At 41.6% G+C, this 20,500-nt stretch overlaps 2 protein-coding genes across 10 annotated transcripts in view; one reads left to right on the top strand and one right to left on the bottom strand.

Annotated features, from left to right (window-relative positions):
* The first annotated feature begins 58 nt into the window (after window positions 1-58).
* On the top strand, window positions 59-1,051 carry arl6ip4 (ADP-ribosylation factor-like 6 interacting protein 4). The gene is made up of 3 exons (XM_024274640.2): window positions 59-355; window positions 581-650; window positions 730-1,051. The coding sequence occupies exons 1-3, from the start codon at window positions 240-242 to the stop codon at window positions 781-783; spliced, it is 240 nt and encodes a 79-aa protein (XP_024130408.1). The 5' UTR covers window positions 59-239; the 3' UTR covers window positions 784-1,051.
* Window positions 1,052-1,389: 338 nt separating this feature from the next.
* Window positions 1,390-20,500, bottom strand: part of LOC112147937 (membrane-associated phosphatidylinositol transfer protein 2) — a 39,638-nt gene continuing 20,527 nt past the window's right edge. For 3 of the 9 annotated variants that reach the window (XM_036213544.1, XM_024274631.2, XM_024274632.2), the window contains exons 3-27: window positions 19,245-19,459; window positions 18,590-18,711; window positions 17,809-18,042; window positions 17,380-17,715; window positions 16,063-16,158; window positions 14,163-14,261; window positions 13,992-14,056; window positions 13,702-13,773; window positions 12,865-13,109; window positions 12,546-12,735; window positions 12,242-12,361; window positions 11,946-12,160; window positions 11,676-11,851; window positions 11,160-11,330; window positions 9,963-10,115; window positions 8,956-9,120; window positions 7,963-8,244; window positions 7,379-7,527; window positions 7,184-7,300; window positions 6,954-7,070; window positions 6,727-6,875; window positions 6,501-6,650; window positions 6,241-6,421; window positions 6,031-6,159; window positions 1,390-4,411 (exon numbers count right to left, since the gene is read on the bottom strand). In XM_036213544.1, coding sequence (XP_036069437.1) covers window positions 4,028-4,411; window positions 6,031-6,159; window positions 6,241-6,421; window positions 6,501-6,650; window positions 6,727-6,875; window positions 6,954-7,070; window positions 7,184-7,300; window positions 7,379-7,527; window positions 7,963-8,244; window positions 8,956-9,120; window positions 9,963-10,115; window positions 11,160-11,330; window positions 11,676-11,851; window positions 11,946-12,160; window positions 12,242-12,361; window positions 12,546-12,735; window positions 12,865-13,109; window positions 13,702-13,773; window positions 13,992-14,056; window positions 14,163-14,261; window positions 16,063-16,158; window positions 17,380-17,715; window positions 17,809-18,042; window positions 18,590-18,711; window positions 19,245-19,459 — 4,332 coding nt within the window. In that variant the 3' untranslated portion in view covers window positions 1,390-4,027. The remainder of the gene's footprint in view (window positions 4,412-6,030; window positions 6,160-6,240; window positions 6,422-6,500; window positions 6,651-6,726; window positions 6,876-6,953; window positions 7,071-7,183; window positions 7,301-7,378; window positions 7,528-7,962; window positions 8,245-8,955; window positions 9,121-9,962; window positions 10,116-11,159; window positions 11,331-11,675; window positions 11,852-11,945; window positions 12,161-12,241; window positions 12,362-12,545; window positions 12,736-12,864; window positions 13,110-13,701; window positions 13,774-13,991; window positions 14,057-14,162; window positions 14,262-16,062; window positions 16,159-17,379; window positions 17,716-17,808; window positions 18,043-18,589; window positions 18,712-19,244; window positions 19,460-20,500) is intronic. The other 6 variants (XM_024274634.2, XM_024274635.2, XM_024274633.2 and 3 more) reach the window with 6 other exon arrangements.

Here is a 20,500-nt window from a genome sequence, read left to right as displayed (position 1 = left end):
AAAAAGTTTATCCGTAAGTGCTGCTTAGCCCCCATATGTACACAAACCCCTATTGTATTTAGCATTTAAGGAGTTTCTCTTCTTTTAGATGGTTCAAGTATTCTTTAAATAAAAAAAAAACTGTTGAATGAACTGCTAATACCATTTTTTGTTTGTGCACACACCATCAACTCTTAACCTTTGAACTGGTTTCAGAGACCAGATTTACAAAGCTTCTCTTTGATTCCTGTTCTCTAGTAATGACTGATGAGCAGAAGGCCAGGCTTTCCACCAAGAGGCCTCTCACCAAGGAGGAGTATGAGGCCCGGCAGAGTGTCATCCGCAGAGTGGTGGACCCGGAAACAGGAAGGACCAGGTATATATATATATATATATATATATATATATATATATATATATATATATATATAATCATCTTAAGAAAGTAAAGAGATGCTTGTTTCAAGAAAAAAAAATAATTTCTGTCTTGCAAAAAAAATAATTGCAAGAACCTTTTCAATAGCAAAATAATCTTAGTTTAAGAAAACATGTCTAAAATAAGACAATTTTTGGTGATTTGAGACCATTTTCCTCTGTTCAGATTGGTGAGAGGAGAAGGAGAGATCATTGAGGAGATAGTCAGCAAGGAGAAACACAAGGAGATCAACAAGGTAAATCTGAAAGTGTCGCTTTATTTGATGTATGTTTTGCTGCTTTAAAGCTGACTGTACATTTCAATTTACTTCACAGCAATCTACAAAGGGAGATGGGAATGCCTTTCAGAGAAAACTAGGAATCATGTGATAGAAAGGAATAGTACACTTTACTAAAATTAAGTCAATTTTAAAAACGGTTCAACAAGACATCTGAAAGTTTCGGAATATTTACCAAACATTTTTATAATTGTCTGTGATTCATCTCTGGTGGTAAAAAGGTAAACTCAGCTCCCAATAACCACCATCTTTTATTTCTGCTAGAAAATCTGATGTGATTTTGATGTTTTATGACAATTCAGCTGCTTGAGCAACAGATTAAGCTGATGTCTCAAATAAAAGTAACTTCTTTTACAATGGTTGAATTTTCAAATTTCTTTTATGTTTTAAGAAAAATCCAGTGTTTAATTTTTGGTTAAGATAATTACCCAAATAATGGTTACAATATTTTATTTTCACTTTATTCTGAAATAAAAGAATGTCAAATGAAAACCTTTTTCTGTGCTTTGACTGCACAACATACTGTTACACTCAATTTCCACCTTAATTTTTCCAAATTCAGTCATTAATTTGTAAACTTAAATCCGAAAAGTGAAGCCGCCCACTTTATTTCAACATTTTTTGGTCTTTGAAGTATAAGTTTTAAATGGTTTGACTTTTTAGGACAATTTACTTTTTTGGTAAAAAATAAGCCACAATTTCTCATATCTTTATATTTTCTTTATACACTGTACATAAATCACATGAGTATGGATAAAATGAAATTATCCAAACCCTACAAGTTCCACATCCTGTACATGTATGACTTTTCAAGCATGACTCACCAAGTTATATACAGTTAACAAGCGAACTGTTGAAGAAACAGCTGTCATTGCATCAACCCTCGGAACAGAGCTTGAGACAGCAACCCATTGCCTACTATTAGGAAAATATGTCGGATCAAAAGAAAGCAGTCTTTTAGGAAAATATGGCCTCATCATTTATCCACAAAGTCTACACGAACAGTCTGTCCTTCCCTAAGAAGAGCGTCCATTCTCGGCCTTGCCAGATAATGGTCAACATAAGGCAGGAAAGGGACATTTAAGGCCTCTGGTAAAGTTAGTCCATAGCAGATTGTCTGCCCAGAGGTATCCAAACTTCACCAAGCTTTGCAGCATTTCAGCTTTACATTCTCTAGGTTCCCATCAGGAAATATGGTTTAAGAGTTATGCTTTGTTTTATTTCAGGGCGGCCTGTTTTTTGTTTGAACGCACAACCCGCCGTTTTTATTTTAACCAGCAGTCTCGTCGCTTTGTGCTAATTTTATTAGAATAAAAAGGCAGAGGGGTCCTGGTTACAATGGTTTGCAGCATCCATCATTTAAAAAGGTTGTAGGGACATGAAAGCCTAACAATATAATCTACCCTTACTGAGGCATAAGTCATAAAGAAAAAGACCTCTAATTGTGGAACTTTTCTTAGGTTTGGTAGAATTTAAAGATGATCTCATCAATAAAATCATTTGAGTGCAGGGGTGTCAACTGCTCACCTAAATGTGACATTCCACAGGCCAGTGTTGTGTTCTCTTGAGGAGTATAGAATGGGAGCAACACCCTCTGCACCAGCTACTTCCTCTGATTGTCATTTCACCGTGATGTTTCTCAAACGGCTGGTTTTATCTGACGATGCTTGTCCAGCAATATTGCACAATTCCCTTTTTGTGTTTGAGCCCATTTTGGTCCACTACAGTCAACTCTGCACCAGTCTGTTAAAGGGACACATCGCCATCACCTGAATTGCGACGAAAAAAGCTCACCATATTTTCACCCATTTCTTGAAATAAACAGCTGCTAGCATAAGGCAGGTCTCAGCTCATATTCCTAATTTCAACAAGGTATCGTACAGGATTTACAGTTTGCACATTTTTCTCCTCAAAAGGTGCAGCAGAGCAAAAACAAAAAAAAGTAACTAGAAATTAGATTATCTCTAAGAGAACATTCAATGCCTCATTTACAGTTCAGGGATAATCAGAAAGAAGCCAAACCCCAAATTTCCAAAAATCCCTAGTAATAAGAAACATACAATAATATGACATAAGAAGTTGATACAATGATAGTAATTTGCCAGAATAATACAAATACAATACTGTTCCATGAAAAACTTTGCATTTTGGCGGCTGCAACTTGAATTGGAAGGGAAAATAAGTACACCACATAGCAAAAAGTAATCTTAAAACACATTTTTGTTCACAAAATCAATGTTTAAAAATAGCTAAAACCTTAAATAGCAATATTCACTGATCAGTAAAACATGTCCTGAATGATCTGCTGTTCACCTCCAGAGTAAATAAGACACTTGAAACTGGTTTTCAGCCAACCAGATACCAGATCTGCACTGTAATGGAACGATTATGTACAAAACTTTGTGTGGTATCGTACCCCATTCAAATTTTTACACGCCCGCCTCCTTGCTCACATGTTCCAGACTGTTTTACTCTGGCACGCTCAGTGTGCAGAGGTAGCAGTTTTCTCCACAGCTGCGTCACACGTTGGACGAGCAGCATTACAAAATACAAAGAACAGTTCCAGCTGCATCCGTGCTTAAAGGGGGATTTAGCCATTTGCTTCCCATGACGCTCCAATAAGTCTTTATGCTTGACAGGAAGGAAAAGAAATAAATAGACAAAGCTGGAACCTAAAGTCTATACAGTTTGTAAGTAAGTAATCAGATTATCTCTATTGGCCTATAAATCACTGAACCAGTCGTCTTTACTGCTGATAAAGGACCGCAGTGCTTTTAAGATTTATTTTGGCATCAAGTAAAAAAAAAAATATTGAAATACATTGTCCACAGTCACTCTGCCTTTGCTCTCAGGACGGAACATACCTGAAGAAAAGCCTTAATACTACACATGAAGCTTACTTCGCTGCCGCTGTTGTGCTTGCATTGGCCATGTTTGCTGCAGTGGCGTTTTAGTGAGTAACAACGTCTTCCTGTTTGCTCAGGAGAAAAGAAATGCTTTACATGTAACAATCTCCAGCTTAAAGGCTTGTTGGAGGAAGAGAACTGACCTTTTATTTAATAATGATAAATATTCATGAGCAAAAACAGTCTGAATCTACCATATTAGCTTAATGTGGATATTTGTTTTTCAGACTTTAGGGTTGATAAATCCCCTGGTGTCCTTAAATATTTAAGGTGAATGTTTTCTAAGTGGGGGTTGTAGCACCAGTTATCCTTGTGCTATTTACCCTTCCAGTGCCAACCAGCAGTCTTTTCATTCACTTTTTGTCTCTTTTTGGAGCGCTGCATCTTTAAAGCCACTTTAGCGAGTCCTCTCCCCGTGTCTCTGACTCCTCACTTTGGGCTGAACAAGCTCGGATCCAGCTTGGTGCTGCTGCTGCGGCCCCAGCAGCTGGCAGTGATGCTCATGCTGCGCTGAGTCGCTCCCTGCGTGTGGCTGTGAGTGCGCTCCAGACGCTCCCGCTCCAGACGCTCGCTGTCCGACTGGCTCTGTGTGCGCTCGGGTCTGTTGTGGATGCTGCCGGTCGGGGAGCTGGGGGCCGGTTGGGAAGATATCGTACGCAACAGGTGGTTCCTCTTTCTCAGGAAGTCACTGTTTGCACCTAAACCGAAGCTGCCTTTCCGTAGCACCATGCGCGCGCTGCTGGACTTGGCTGGCCGAGAACGGTGGCTGTACTCCAGCTGCGACAAATGAGCTGCGTACCCCTCTGTGATGAACTGGAGACACGAGGAGGAAGCATAAGAAAATACATCACTTACAGTAGTGGTCCCCAACCTTTTTCAGGCCGGTTTAAATAAGACATTTTCACAAACCAGTCCAAACGGGGTAGAAGTTGGCATTTTCTATCTTCGATTTCTGAAAATCTATTTTCAAAATAAAATGCTACTTTGAGAGATTTTGTTTAAAAAAGTCTAAAAAGATCAAAAGATTTTTTTATACAGATGATGAATATTCAATGAAACAAAGTTGTTGATTTGTAGAAGTCGTTTCTGATTTTAAAAAAGAAAAATCCATAATGAAAACATTACATGATTTTTTTTCCCCATAGAATGTCATTTTAACACTCAAGATCGATTATATTTTGTCTTTATAAAAAACCTTATCCAATGGGTATTTTTTTTTTACATAAAGGAACATTTTCTGTGCAAAAATTTCTTAACAGACGCCTTTCTAATTCAGCCTTCCTGTAGGAAAATTCTCAAATGTCCCTTTCACAAGTTTTCACAGATCAGAACTTTATGTGATTGAATCTTCATTCTCTGTAAAAGGTTTGCAGTTGGTTTGAACTTTGTGATAAAGATTTTAACATTAACGTCTAAGTGGAGGCTAATAACCGGACGTTAGCTTCAGCTAAATCCTAATTTTGACGTGTGATAGATAAATAGAGCAAAATAAAATGATGCAATTGTTGTAAAAGTGGTATTTTCTAAACAAAATAGTAAAGTTGAATCCACCGTGTCTACCAACTTTATTATCTGCGTTTGTAAAACAGTCAAGAGTCTGTCGCCATGTTAGACAGAGTGGCTTCTGCTACATGAGAAGAACTGTCTCAATAACTCTGTTTCTCCCCAAAGAAACATTCCAAATATGTTTTATTTTTGTTAGCATTTGAGCTAGCAATCCAGGTAGCCGCTTTAAAGGATAACCAAATCCTAAATAAAAAAATTTTTTGGCTGTTGATCTCTATAAATGAGGCTTTAAAAGTGCTGTATGTTGGTCATAGCCACATTTTTGACTAATTATAATAAAAGTGTTTAATTCTTCAAGTTATAGTCAACAATCGTCCGTGTGCTGCCCCCTACAGGTTGAAATGAGGTATAACAGTTGAATTTTGTGATTGGTCAAACCACGTAAGTTTCAGAAGTCTGACATCATGATCTGCAGCTCCAGTAATGATAACAGCCCAGCCCCCAAGCCCCACCCCTCTGACTGGATTTTCAAATTTCGACAGTGGGTGGAGCCAACCTCCAACTTCCTGGTTTAGTTACCCTAAGTTATGTAATCAAGACAGATGTTGTGAACAGAATCCAGCAGTTTTCTGAAAATAAAACTTAAGAAAATAAACTAAATGGAAATAATCTAAGTTAGCCCATGTTTTTGTTGCAACAACCAATAGTCCCCAACCCCCGTGGGTCACTTGCAGCCCAGTACCAAGTGACCCACGGGGGTTGGGGACTATTGGTTGTCCCACCTACAAGTGGCAGCTGGAAGTTATGACTTCAGAGATCATTAATACTGTCTTTATTAATGTTGTGTGCAAAGATCAAAACTACAACTGACTAAAAGTTTCTAAAAACAGCCAGCACGTTTTCTGCTTTCAGTATCTGCTCGCTACCTGACACTGGTGCTGCATCTTCTTTGTGGGTCTGCCGACAATATAGATCTGGGACGGTAGGAGGCCAATGGAGGTGTAGACAGAGATGTCTTTGCTGGATCCATAGCCAACGTAAATCTTCATATGAGCCTGAAATCAGTTGAAAGACAAAAGATACTTTGAGGAAACACACACACTTATACAGAACAGATCCAGACCCTTCGGACTGACCTCTGTCAGAGATTTGAGGAAGTTGGCCTTGTGTCTGAGCGGGTCGTGGACTAGGCCGTCACAAAACGAGACGATTCCATGCGGGAAGTTGTGCTGGGAAAGCCACGCCACAACTCGCTGCTTCTGCATGTCTGGGCGCCCAGTAACATAAATGATCAAATAACCCAAATCCTGCCAGTACCTGAAGGAAAAGAAACATAAAAAAAAAGAATCTGTGAAAACAGTTTGAACTCAAGAAAACAAGGGAAGCAGCTAAATACCTGACGACGTCCACAGCTCCTGCTCGCACTTTGGGGTCACTGCCCATAATGGACACACTGGCAGCAAAAGAGCCATCGATGCTAAACACGACAAACTCGGTGCCACGGGGAATAACAGTCAGGTAGCTGTCTGCAAACGTGTGGTCGCCTCTGATGAATAAAAAGAGTAATGAAGGTGAATAAGAAAGAAAGATTTAAACAAAACAGTTTCATCCTATCACCTTACCGTACAACCATTTTAATCGGATAGACTCCGATGCCCAGACGCTTGTCTTCTGGGATGATAAAAGACACCCGACCACTGCTGTTGGTCACCTCAGTGCAGAAATACACCCACTCTCCAGAGGGAGGCTGGGTCATGATGTGGAGGTCGACCTGAGCACAAAAGAAGCACTTGCTCAAAAAGGTGCACGGATATCAATATAACTGAGGCTGTGTAATCAGAGCATTTACCTTTTCCCCAGCTAAAGTCACCATGTCCAAAGGGCCGTACATGAAGCGGCCCGTCACAACTTGTTGGCTGTCCTCTGTGAACACGGCGTCGTTCACGCGGTGGTTGGCGGTCACGTTCTGTCAAAAAAGATCAAGAACAATTAGGCGGAAAATAATGAAAGCCATAAAATTCACGAAATGATCCCAAGAGTGAACAAGACAAAAAAAAATATTTTCGATTTTACACCCACCCTTATCTTGACATGAGTCCTCTTGCGGAGCCACTTTTCTCGAGGTTTAGATGGAGTAAATTCAGACACTTCTTTCCCATCAAGCTCCAGAATGCTTGAGTTTTCATGCCTCATGACCTGAAGGTCAAAAATTGAAGGAGTCAACCTAGACTGAAATCCTGTCAGTTTGGTATTTATAAAGCTGGGCAGACTCACCTGTCTCAGGAGAAAAGAAACAACATCTGTGGATTCCCAGTACGAAGCGTGGAAAAGGTGAGGCAATGCTACTGTGGGAAAAGCAGTCAGAGCATCGGGGCAATACAGGGCAAAGTCCAGCCTTTTTGTGCCCCACCAACGTCCTGCAACTGCAGCGGGGAACGAAGCAAAGATTTGAAACAGTGAGACGTAATCAAACAAAAGATGCAACACCTCAACACTGAAGAAACAAGTTTTTCAACCACAACCGTCACCACATCCAGCAGTTCTTCAGCTGCAGAGGAAAAGTTTGTGATTGTTATCAGAAAATTCAAAGTCTACACAAAAATGAAAAATTAGATAGTTGTGATTATTTGGGCAGGTGAAGTTGTTGGTTCAAGTAAGTGAGTGGATGAAAGAAAGAATGTAAACCATAGATTTGAACAGTCCCACATCTCAGTGAAAATTTAAAAAATCAAAATAAATCAGAGCAAAAGCAAAAGAGGCTTCCCAGAAGAGCAGAACTGTGCTTTTGGATGGTGCAGAGCAGCATACAGAGAAGACTGAAAAGCCTGCTGGTGATCCTTTCTCCTTCAGAAAAATACCTTCATCCACTTGGGAGTCCAGAGATACAAGGTCACATATAGCACTGTCCAGCCCCGCTGACAGGTAGCTCTCATACTGGGACGATTGACTCAGACTGTCACAAGAGTTTGTCTCAGAATCCAGCTGGAGCTCTAGTTCTGCATCGGTAGATCCCACAGTCCGGTCAGCCTCGGCTTTTTTACGGGACTTTGGAGGACTTCTCATTGAGAATTTGTTTTGGGGTATGGCGAGTAAAGACAAAAAACTGAACGTTTTTGATTGTTTGTTCTGGTCTGGTTTTGCTATGAGGGAAGGAGGGAAAAAAAGAGACAACCATAACGTTATGTATGCATAATTGTATAGAACAGTTTGCAGAAAGATGCTGAGATGCAGCCAGCTGCTTCAAAAAACTGTTAGTGAGGGCAGAAGAATCATTAGTTAAGATTTTGGAAAAGCATCAACGCTTTAGAAGAAACCCTCCTAAAGGGCTGGTGTGAACCTCCAGGGATAGACCGGAGCTGGTCGAACGGCCGTGCTCAGATCAGTAATGTGAGGTGCAGATGTTCTGGTAACAAAAGTAAAAGTGAAGGAAGAGGAGGGACTTTTGTGGACAAACACAGGAACCTGAGATGGATTATCTCAGCAAACACTTCAATACAGGGTGAACAATGCAGAAATGGCTTCAGGTAAGAGGCATGCGTAAGATAAATGCAGCACTCAGTCATTGCATTTACATATAGATGGTGGATAAGAGTAAGACAGACGCTGGAAAGTGATGCTCAGCTAGATCTATCTTTTTCTGCAACAGATTTCCTAAAGAACAATTCTAAAAAGCAGAAATACCGCTGAATTCTTTTAAAGGTGCTGACTGACTGGACTGTTTTTAGGTGATAGAGTAAAAGAGGATGGATAAAGAGAAAACAGACAAGAGAAGAGCTAGCAGAGTGAAGTTGAGCTGCGTGGAAGGAAGAGAAAGAGAGGATGAGAGACTGGTTGGACTTCAGAGCACTTACTGTTGGCTATGTTGGTGGCAGTGTAACTGTCTGCCATTCCTGAGACCTGGCTGGCAATGCTGACCTCACTGGCCCTCCGCTGGCCCCGGGAGAGGGGGCCTGTTACAGGGGATGAGGGGTACGAACTGTCCATGAAGACACCACCATGAGACTGAACAACATCCGCTATTGAGTCCAAACAAGGAGATCCCATTAGACAAGAGACACAGGTAAGGGGAACTCACAGTGATGGGGAGGGAGGGAAGGCAGGCAGGGACCATGGTTTCAGAGGACACGTGAAACCAGGGAGAGGCCACATGCTGGCCAAGATCAAATCTTCAACCACTGACAAATGAGTACACACAACACTGATGTGAAAACGAGTATGTTAAATATGAGCCGTCTAAGTTGAGTTTCTTTATTTTTTCTTTAATCATCCTTTGTCTTTGAGTTTTAGGAACATCCATTGACCTCCGTCCATGATTACAAATAGAAAGCATAAATCACAGTATGTCCAGGAGGAGCTCCATGTCCACTGTGCAAACCAAACAGCTCAAACGGAGATGTCAAAGCCACTCTCCGTAATGTAGCCGACAGCTGAGATACGCTCTGTCAAAAACCACAAACGGAGGGATGAAACCCACACGGTGTCGTCTAAACCACCACACAAACACAAACGAATATAACCTCCAAACACAGCAAAGACATGTGATGACACACACAAATCTACTACCACAAATGCCTGTCAGATTTTTTTTTTGAGTATTACCTTAGCATTGTGTTCATTTTTTTATTATTTTTTTTTAAATCTTTAAAAAAATACAAAAATTTAACAAAATAAAATAATGTTTTCAATGACATCCAGAAAACAGTGGTCTTCTGGAACTAATGTAAGTTAATCTTTTAGCATCTGCAATGGTTATTAAAAAAAATCTGAGCATCTTGGATATAAAAAGGACACAGAGATGAAGGGATCACAGTCAAATGAGGGTCAGGAAACACAGAGGTGAATGGGAGAGGCTACACACACTCCATAAAGGCGGGTGTGGCTTTGAGGCAGCCCTCTTGCCAGTTTAGCACGGGCACAGGAATGCAGGTCTCACTGATGGTCTCCTGACAGCGAAAGGACAAGGGGGGCCCGCTATCAAGTAGCAGCTGAGCGTTGCTCTGGACTGTCTCCACTACAGAGGGAGGTGGAGGGGCAGAGGAAGGGCAGAGGCAGGGGTGGTATTAAAGGTAGAGGGGCCAGGTATGCAGATATGGGGGGGCAGGAGGCCGAGGAAGGAAAGAAGACAAGGAAGACACAAGAACATGAAGCAAGAACAAGTGAACACAGAACAAGAAAAAAAAAGCCAAGTCCTTAGTGGACCCACTTCTTTTGGACCACAACTGCTCAATGACACATTATTTATCATTATCGTCTTTACATTTAAAAATCTACTTAGCTTTAAAAAATAAAGCTTTTTTATGTTAATTAGTCTCACAAAAAGTAGCTAAATATCTTCAATTACAGCTCACTGCATCACGTTTGGGTGCATCAGCCCGGCACAATGAAACATTTGTTAGCCTGAACATATGGCTCTCTCATATGGTTCTTTAATCTATTCAGACCTGAGGGCTTCTTCAAAGAGAATGCTAAACTCTCACTTAACTGGAAAACAAGGCTGTCCACTTAAACCTTCTCAGTTTCAGCAAAAAATGCATTAAAAAATATGCTTTATTTATGTTGATAGTTCACATAGATTCGCGTAAGGTTACATTTCTTTTAAAAGTACTAATACTTTCTGTCACATCAGTCTGTATAATGGTTTTTAATTCTTTTAACAAAAAATATTTATAAAAGGTCAAATATTTTTTTAATTAGTTCAGCAGCCAGATTTTTTTTTTAGCTAAATGCAAATCTTTGCATTAACAGAATAGCTTAAGTTACTATCAACATGAATTGGTCCAAATAGAAACACCCAGCAGGACTATGACCACATTCAGATGAAATAAACTGCTTCACAGTAGATGTTGAAGCACAAATAGTAGAAAAATGTTTCATTTTTCTTTGGGACTCAGTGGAACTGGTGTCCCAGCAGGGCACAGATCAATGGTAGACGGGACAGTGAGTAACATTTATGAACCTTCAGCTGATGTTTTCTTCAGTTAAAAGGAGAGGAGTCCATTTTTTTACCATTTTAAATCTGTTCTAAACTGAGGCTTTCATAAAGCAAAGGACTTACCGAGCAGAGCAGAGTTCCCATCTCCAAGGGGAAAGCGTTGATAACGAGGTACATTAAAGGGAGGTAGGAGGTGAAATTTCCTCTCCAGCAGAGGCTCCAAGCGGGATGCTGATGGATCGGCTGGGTGGAACAAATTATAGACCTGCTGACAAGCAGGCCGCAGCTGGGCCACTAGGGGGAGAAATCAGTCCAGATACGTGAGAAAGCAGAAGGAGAGAACCATAAATACAAGGACAGTACACAACACCAGCTTCATTCCATCCCTCCCTCCATGTTTTTTTAAAACCACGGTTAGTGGCCGGAACTCATCTTTGCTGCAATTGTGTAAATGGTGGGATAAACTAGCCCACCGCGGGGCCACCTAAGCCAATTTATAACCACTCTAACATGCAAGTTTCTTCATGAGGAAAACATGCAAATTCTACTAAGAAAACAGAAGTCAAGGGTTTTCCTGTTGTGACATCTTACATACACAGAGAGCAAATTATTGCGTTATTATACTTTTAAAAAGCTCACCATCCAACATTGGAATGACAGTCTTCCGTAGGGCTAAAACCAAGCCCAAAGGGGAGCCGAAGAGGAAAAAATCAGACACCTCAAAGTCAAACTTCCCCACTGAAGATCCGTCCAGCATAGTGCTGCTGCTCGACCTTCGCGAGGTGGCGTCATTACGCAAGACGCTGGAATGCAAGCTGGAGAGACCATACAAAACACAAATCCTTCTTTAGCCCAAACGCAGGCTTTTATTGTGAAAGTACAACACAGAGACTAAAAGCTGCGCCTCACCTGGACAAAAAAGCTTGATGCTGTTTGATCGTGTCCAGTTCGTAGGTGGAGGAGTCGCTCCTCTTGCGTGGCAGCTGCCTCTTCATTTCGTCCCCCACGCTGGCACGAGGAATATCAATGTTACTGCGGCTGAGGTGGCGGCTGCCCTCCAGCGTTGGAGAGGCTGAGCCATGTACGCTGTTGATGATGATACCAGGGGAGAGAAGGTCCTGGTCCTAGGAGGCATCAATGAAAACATCTTACTATATTGTTTATTTTCATCCGTAAAATAAACTTTTTCATGTTTTGCCTTTCACCTGCACGCTGATCACGCTGCCTCTGCGACTGCTGTTCTGGCTTTCGTTTACGGTGGGGTTACTATTGCACAGGGCGTCAAACCCCAAGATTCCTCCTACACAATCACCTATGAGGCACACCTGGAAAAAGCAAAGATCACAAACAAAGACATTTACTGCTAAGATTAAACCTCCTAAGCACAAGTAAGTGGTTACAAATTATAAAAATAAAACAAAAAGATTAATTAATGAGTTAGGTTCTTTGAAGACCAAAATAGGGTGGATGGTCTTAATTTTTAAAACTCCTTCCAGAAAAATGACCTACCTGGCCTGAGAAGGCAGCCCCGTCCAAAGACTTTAGAAAGTCAGCATAAACCTGGTTTGCTCGGACGATGACCGTGGCGACGGCGTCCTGGTACTGTGGAGACGAGGTGGCCAGCAGGGGCAGAGCTGCCAGCGGGATGTGGTCTTGGCTGCTGCACAGACAGCTTTCATCGTAGCTGTAAGGGCTGAGGCTGTCAAAACAGACAAGAAATTTAACAAATAAAAGAAGATGAACTTCAAGAAAAAACAGATAAATATGCCGTAAAATTTTAACAGAAACCGTGAAGGACATAAAACGGTGCGCACGTGTTTTCTCTTACTTAGACACCAAGGAGAAGGCCTCGGCACAGATGGCAGGGCAGGGCACCAAGCGGATGGCAATACGTCCCAGCGCGGCGGGGTAGTGAACACGCATGACCGTGTCAAAAGCCGTACTAATTGTGTTGACGTCGGCCTGCTTGCTGTTCTGGTCGCCGCCGCCCGTATCCAGGATGTTCCCACCGTGAAGGACCAAGATCAGCACGTGGATTTTGGAAGGCTGCAGGCATTGCTGGACGGAGCTCTCCTATGGAGAAAACATTACAAGGAGAGTGAACAACGGGGGACCGGTGAAGATCGACCCTCTCAGAATGTTTGATGGATGGTTCGTCTGGTTAATCACTATGAACAAGGACAGCATCTTTACAGGGCAACAAACAGATATGAGAAAACAAATAAATCCATTTTCGCAATAGTTTCTGACTCTTTGTGTCCATCCTTTCAGACATGGACCACACAGCAGGCTTCCTCTCACAAGCATAGAGGGCGGAGCACCATGAGGGGAGACAAACGAGAGCTCACCTCCACCTGGACAAGTTTCAGCAAACAACAACCATGCTTTTTGGACAATGTCACATTAAATAAGACGACTCAATGTGTAGTTTTGTTATTGCCTTCTGATCCAAAACTTCACATTTTTTTAGGACTGAACACCACAGCTGTAGGTACAAAGGAGTTGAACAGAGGGCAGTGAGGTTGAGGAGTACACATGGGTCTGGGTTTGGGCGATGGCGAGGAGAAGGGGAGAGCAGTTAAGTACCGGGTTCGTCTACATGGATCTCATCTCCCTGCGGGACCGCTGTGCCCCGCAGTGGACCGGGGCCAAAATGTTTACTTACTGACTGGTGCCTTGTTACCATGATGGTGGGAATGGGAGAGCTATCAGCTTGGCCACTAAGAGAGTCACGGATCTGAACACAAGAGGACATAAAGGCTCAGGGACACAGCCTTTCTTTGATCCTCTCAAGAATCAAGTCTTATAAGAAAAAAACTGATGCAAACGCGTTGAAGGTTAGCTTTGGGTTTGGGGGATTTTTTCTTTTTTTGTAGTTTTCTTTTATAGCTCCTTTCAGAGATGGAACTGCATCAGCAGGACTTCACAAACACTCAGGAAGCTTGACCCACATACCTCATCCAGTCTGTCCTCACTTCCTGCTCTGTCATAATCCAAGGTCATGTCTTTCAGGAGCTCATCTGCAAAGATGCATGCATATGATTAACTTAAATTGAAAAAAAAAAACAATATTTTAATCGTTGATGTCTAAAGGCAAAAATAGATAGTCTGTCATCTTCATTGTACCTTGAGTTTCTTCTGCAGCTTCAATCTTGTCCATCAAGTCATTGGAGTTCCATTTGGTAATTTCTTTTGGGAAGACTTCCTCGCCATCTGAAAAATCCTCTGTAAGGTAAGAAGCAGAAAAATCCTCATCAGTGCAGGTATTTTAATTTCAATCGCACTCTAATGGATATTTGGCAAACGTTAAATAAAAAAGTTTAACATTGCAGCTTTGCGTTGTATATCAAGCTTTAACCCCCAAAAGAAAGGAAACGTATTGTTTTTATGATCATGATGCATTTAAATCAGATTACTGTACCATAACAGTATGTAAGGAGTTTCACAATTTTTATCTGACTATACACAGATATTTCTTGCTTGTTTAGCCGTTGTTCTATCCTAGGCATAATTACATTAAAAGTGGGGTCATCTGGACCCCACAAGATAGTGTGCTGAACTTTTTTATTCCCATTACTTTTTATCTTCACTGATGTCCGTGTCAGACATGAACCTGTCCACCTTTATCATGGGAGGGATCACACATTAATGTAACGATCGGGTCATCTGGACCCCATAAGAGAGGACGAGGGTCAGTCTGTCAGCAAATTGAAATAAAGTACAGGAGAAACACTAAAATTCCTTATCATTCAAGGTGTAATAAAACTATTTTATTTCAAAATAAGGTTAAATGAAGAAGCAGGAATAAACTCAAATAAAAGTTATTATTCAATTAATTTTTAGGATTAAAAACGTATTTTATTATTTTATTGTATGTGCGATTTCTTTGTGAATATTAATAAAGGTACAAACAAATACTTTCAGGCTTTGCTAGATTTGATGTATTTCAAGCCTGTTCTCTGATTCTTATAGTTCAATTTAAATTTGAAATAAACAAAATATGTTTAATTAGATTATAGATTATAATTAGATTATATTGTATATAAGCGGTCTTGCTACATTTATTCTTACTTCTAAAAAAAGGGCAAATAACAGTAAAAAAAGAACAAACTGTTGCACTCTTCAAGAAGCTTTTTTTTATTAAATTACTATTGCAAGAAGCTGAAACTTCAAAAAAAGTGAACTTGACTTTTTGTTTTTATATATCATAACTTTACTCGTGTGAATCATTTATGCCTACATATATGTTTCTGCTTTAACACATTTATTACCCACTTTATTTACCACGTATTAGTGCTCCTGCAATCATGTTACAGCGAAGACATACGAGAAGATAAGTGACTGAAATGGGTTTCGAGTACAACACAGACAGTGAAAGCACTTAATGTGACTGACACAAGACGTGCCAACAGTTTAAGGCTTCAGCTCAGTTGAAAGAACAGACACAATCAATCTGAACAGGAAGTGACTGGATCCTGGAATAATTCATTACATTTATTTATCCCAAGCAAGCATGCAAACATAAATCTGGTGAACTTGAAATGATTGGAGACAAAGTGCAGCAAAAACTGTGAGAACATAATGCAGCATGTTCAGCTTTATTTTCATTTCATCATGACTGCAGGGAAGGTCAAAGTTTCACCACACCAACACCAGTTTGAGGGCTTTCTTTTATTTGCTGGACGGCTGGCTGGTGAGTCGTGAGAGGGAATCTGTCTGTGTGTGCTGGAAAATGTTGGACTGATGAGCATAGTGGAGAATCGAGAGAAGACCATTGGGATTTCTAAGGACGAAACACCCGGCCTGCGTCCTCAGCCAACTCATCTTGTAGGGGAAGGATGGATGCTGCAAAACATCCACCTATTTCAACTGCAGCCCCAAAGCATGCTGGGTATCTGAGAAGCTTAAGAACTGATCTGTGGTTAAAGAGATGCATGCAGAGTAACTGAAGATGGAAAGAAGGAGTCTTAAAACAGAAAAAAAGCATAGACTCCAAAATGAATTTCAAAATAAAAGCTTTGGTTACCGTGTGCGTCAAAGAACTCCTCGTCCGAGCTGTCGTCCGAGTCTCTGGCTATGCTCTGCATCCTCCATTCTGAGAGGCTGTGGCGTGAGGGGCTCACTGGAAACACACATGAAGAAACACACAGTTAATTACAGGGGGGACGTCTATCTTTTCCTTCCGAACCCACAGAAACAAAAACAAAAAAAAAATAGCTGCATCCTTTATACTCCCACCTCATACACAAAGCTCAGTATTATATAAACATGCAACAGTCTCTGTGGTGCATTACTGCATTACCAAAGGGGGCTGCTTTGTGGTCAGGGGTGGTGCGTACAAATGCCCCAAAACTGAAATTGTCTGATGACAGTAAAAGCCAAACTGGTGTGTCTGTCACTTTTTCTTTTAATAGGGGGGATAGGGGCACAGCTGTAGCTGTCGCCACACAAAAGCAAACAGCGGCGGTGGAGGGGTGGGGTCACTCGAGGAGCGTCAGCTTCCTCGGATGTGTGATGTCAGCACTGCTGCTAAAAATAGCTCAACATAGAACCACAGGGGGGAGTTTCAGGGTGAAGCAAGGCATGCTGGATGAGCCTGGGTCCATGTGGTGGCTATGGGGAGAGCTACCTAAAAACAAAGAGGTAGAAGGGAACCGGCATATTTGTGTCATTTTGGGTGTAAGAGTTGATGCTTGTGGCACAAAAAAAAGCATGCGGAAAAAAAAGTCTATTTAAGAAAGAGAAGAGCATTAAGAAATAAAAATGTCAAAAAGAAAACATTTTAATGTGTATTAAGAAACAAGAATGAACAGTTTTCCCTTTTTTGCCTTTGAGGATGATTTTTCTGCATTTAAAATTTGCACAATCAAGCTCAAAGCTGGCCTACATTTTGCCTTAGTTTAGACAGACGTTTTAGTCCACAGTGCACCGAGTACCAAAGCTACGGTTTTCCTTTATAGCAGGACAATGCAGTAAACGGCAGCCCCTAAAATTGTCTCTTTTGGATTTGTTCAGGATGGTTTGTTCAGTGCGCGACAAGGAAGGCCCGCTACTACCTAAAAGTTACCTCTTGAGAAATGGTTCTGCGTGCATAGCCAAAGCTATATCACAGTCAAATGCGAAGGTTTGCTGTTGGAGTATAAATAAATAAAAGGCATCCAGAACATCAAAAATAGCTGCAGGGGTGATTATATGTGAAAGAAGAAAAACACGTGCAGAGCTGCCAGGGAGGGAGGCTGAAAATGTACTTTCAGGGATTGCAATGTGCATCCGTAAAGAAGTTACATAATGTAAACAAAAACACAGAATGATGGTACACGTAAATCGCCTAAGATGTCTTCACCTCCTCTCTTGGACGAGCGGGAGGATCGGGACGAAGTGGACCACTGCTTGGTGAGAACACCTCGTGGTTGAAGAGTCTCTCCGACAGATCTGGCATCAGTTTCTTCTGCTTCAATGGAGCTGATCGCCTCTTTAACCTCTTTGTCTTTGTCTGGAGATGGCACGCATTCACTAGCTTCGGTGGCCTCCTCTGCTTGACAAAACTGAGCCATCTTCCTCGCCAAGGCCAGCTGGGTTTCCAGTTCGAGCTGCCGGATGTCCTCAATGGTGAGACCATACCACTCGTCTTGCCAACACCAGGCCTGTCGGTGAGCACGCACCATCACCTTCCTCAGCCCTAGAAAGAAGAGGGGTGAACCAATTTATAAAAAGATCACCAGGATCATTTCAAAAGGAACTCTGAACAACAGACTGAAAAACATTTACTCACCAACATCATGTATGAAGCGTTCAATTTTGGACTGCATGCCCCAGTAACGAAACTCTACTTTGCAGAGTTTGTAGGCACACATAATGGGGGTCTTTCCAGGGTTATTGTTGTACTCCTCGATCCAATCGTCCCTCAGAGGACCCCTCTGGGTTTTGACTGACTTATAAAACCTTGGGTCTTCCTCTGCTTTGTACTCATGAGGGGCGATGGGGTCTGTAACTATATCAATGGGATCTGCCAGAGAGATTAAACGTTTAGTCAGCGGTGCTTTTGAAACCAGGTGATTGAACTGGCAGGAATAGAGCTGGCATGGTGGTCTTATCCTCAAAATAATGGCTGCAGTCAAATGTAGTTTGTATACGCTTGTGTTCAGCTGCTTTGTGGGAAATTGAATTTTTAACCAATATTTTTTGTATTTGTTCATATTTCATAATGATATTAGAATGCTAAAGCAGAATGACAACAGCAGCTATTTATTCAGTTTTATTTTTAAAGAGGAAACATCCTGTTAAACAGAATAACTCAATTATGAGAAAACAAAACACAGACGCCACACTAATTATCCGCCACCAGCGGGCCTCAGTGATTGCTTATGTATAAGTATCAAGTGGATAGATATCAAACACCCATCTCACCCTTAAAAACCATCATTAATGCATCTGATTTCACTGCCAAGTGGAGTATGCAATAATCTTTTTTTAATAAACCCACATTAGAGTTATAGATTAAATGATAAATTGTGCTTAAATGTTAAAATTGAACTAATACAGTGAGGTCTCACCTATAGTTCTTTGCCTCTTGTCAGCTGCAGACAAATTAAAGACATCTGGTTGATTGCCGGTGTCCGCTTTGTAATAGGTTTCGATATCAATGGAAAACTTCTCGACGAAGGGGCAAGTGTATCTGCAGAGGATAAGAGAGGGAGAGATCTCAGCTAAAAATCAGCAGATAAACTCCATGTAAAGTGCTTGAAATCTGCAGGTTTTGGCTGCTCAGTGCAGCGGGAGGCCACGTGAACCACGCTCATCTGTTGCATCTCAGGCATCTGCTATAAAACTGACACTAGTGGAATAGATGTGTCAACAGACTCTTGCAGTCTATCGATATCCTGACACTATGGTCTGGGGCATATCTCTTTTCTGCACCTTCGTGTCTCCGTGTTTATCAAGCCTGCGCACTGGCAAACAGTGCGACACCCTGAGAATGAGGGGGGTCACTGACATCCAGCCGTGTCGTTTGCTGGATGCTCGCTGATCCGACGGCCTGTTAGGTAATACTCCGACAAAATGCTGCCGGACCTTTATCCTCGCTTAGTTTTCTCTGACTAAGCTGGACCTCACTCCTCATCTAGTACACAAGGTCAGGTGAAATTTTGACCTGAGGTGTGTGTAAATACAGTGCAGCACAAAGTCACATTTGTTTGCTGTGGCGCTCACCTGGTGCGGGTGTAAGGATAGGCGTTCCATGACTCCTCTTCAACCCGCAGGGCAGCTTTGGGCAGAATGGAACGGAACCAGCTGGGAATGTGCATACCAATGTGATACACCTTGTGAGTGTACTGACCCGTCCCACCTGGTCCATCAGTGTAGGGCTTATTTTCAAGTATCTCTACTCCACTACCCTCACCGCAGCTCTCCTCTCTGCTCTTTTTCTGTCAGAAACAAAACAAATGAAAATTCAGTTTATATTTAGTAAGGGGCTATAGGGGCAGTTTGTCAACCTAATATTACTAATAAAATCCTTTACACTGAATCAAAATGAATCTAACAGTCGGCTCATGGAGTCACGCCTTTCCCATATTTACATTCCAGGTGAGCAGGAAGAGAGGCTGGGTGGAGTCAAAGCTAGACGAGTCAGTTGTCTGGTTTTTGGTTATGACATCAGTGACACTTCAAAGGAGGAGCATAGTTCAAGTGCTGACATTGCACAAAAGTCATTGACGTTTCACTGCATTCTCCCTTTTTTTTATGAACAGTTGTGTAATCTCTTCTGCTTCACTGCTTAAAACAGGATTCAAAGGCACGGCAGGGTAGCAGATTTCTCTGGTTTTGTACGGTGGCAGGAGATGATGCCAGCGAATCGGTTGGGTTGCAAAGAGGAAGCCAAGAAGCTTCCAGCACTCTGGACCTCATTACCTCTGACAGATCATTCATTAGCCACCCACCCTGCTCTCAACAACTCAGACACAGCTCCAAAGACACAAAACAGACGCCACAGACCCATTAAACAGGCCACACACACAAGGCCGGAACATCAGACAGAGACTCGGCCACCAAACATAATGCGGCTGAAGAATAGGTCGTGCCTACAGAGGAATATAAAGCCATGAACACCAGTGAGGGATGTATGCACCTACGTAAACAAAACTCATTTACACAGATCATCTTTATGAACCGTATATCAAAATGATTTTTTTTAACTGAATAAAGACTGCAGCCAATGTCTAGTTTTCATCTGAGTCATTTAAGATTACCAGACAGGTAAGTGCACAGCTGCTCCCCCAGAGGGCAGCTGGGGGGTCAGGCAACATGTTTGAGGTTAAAGGAAGCCTAAATAAAAGGTTTAAAATGAAAACAGAATTTCATCTGGATGCACAGATAAACAGAGAAAGAACAGAGATGAATAGATATTCATTTAAAGACAGATTCTGATCATAGTTGGATTTACTGTAAAGAGTTGCCAGTGGTCTTTT

This window comes from Oryzias melastigma, linkage group LG9 (genome assembly GCF_002922805.2).
Source record: "Oryzias melastigma strain HK-1 linkage group LG9, ASM292280v2, whole genome shotgun sequence".
Taxonomy (NCBI): Eukaryota; Metazoa; Chordata; class Actinopteri; order Beloniformes; family Adrianichthyidae; genus Oryzias; species Oryzias melastigma.
This window is presented reverse-complemented; position numbering and strand designations above follow the sequence as displayed.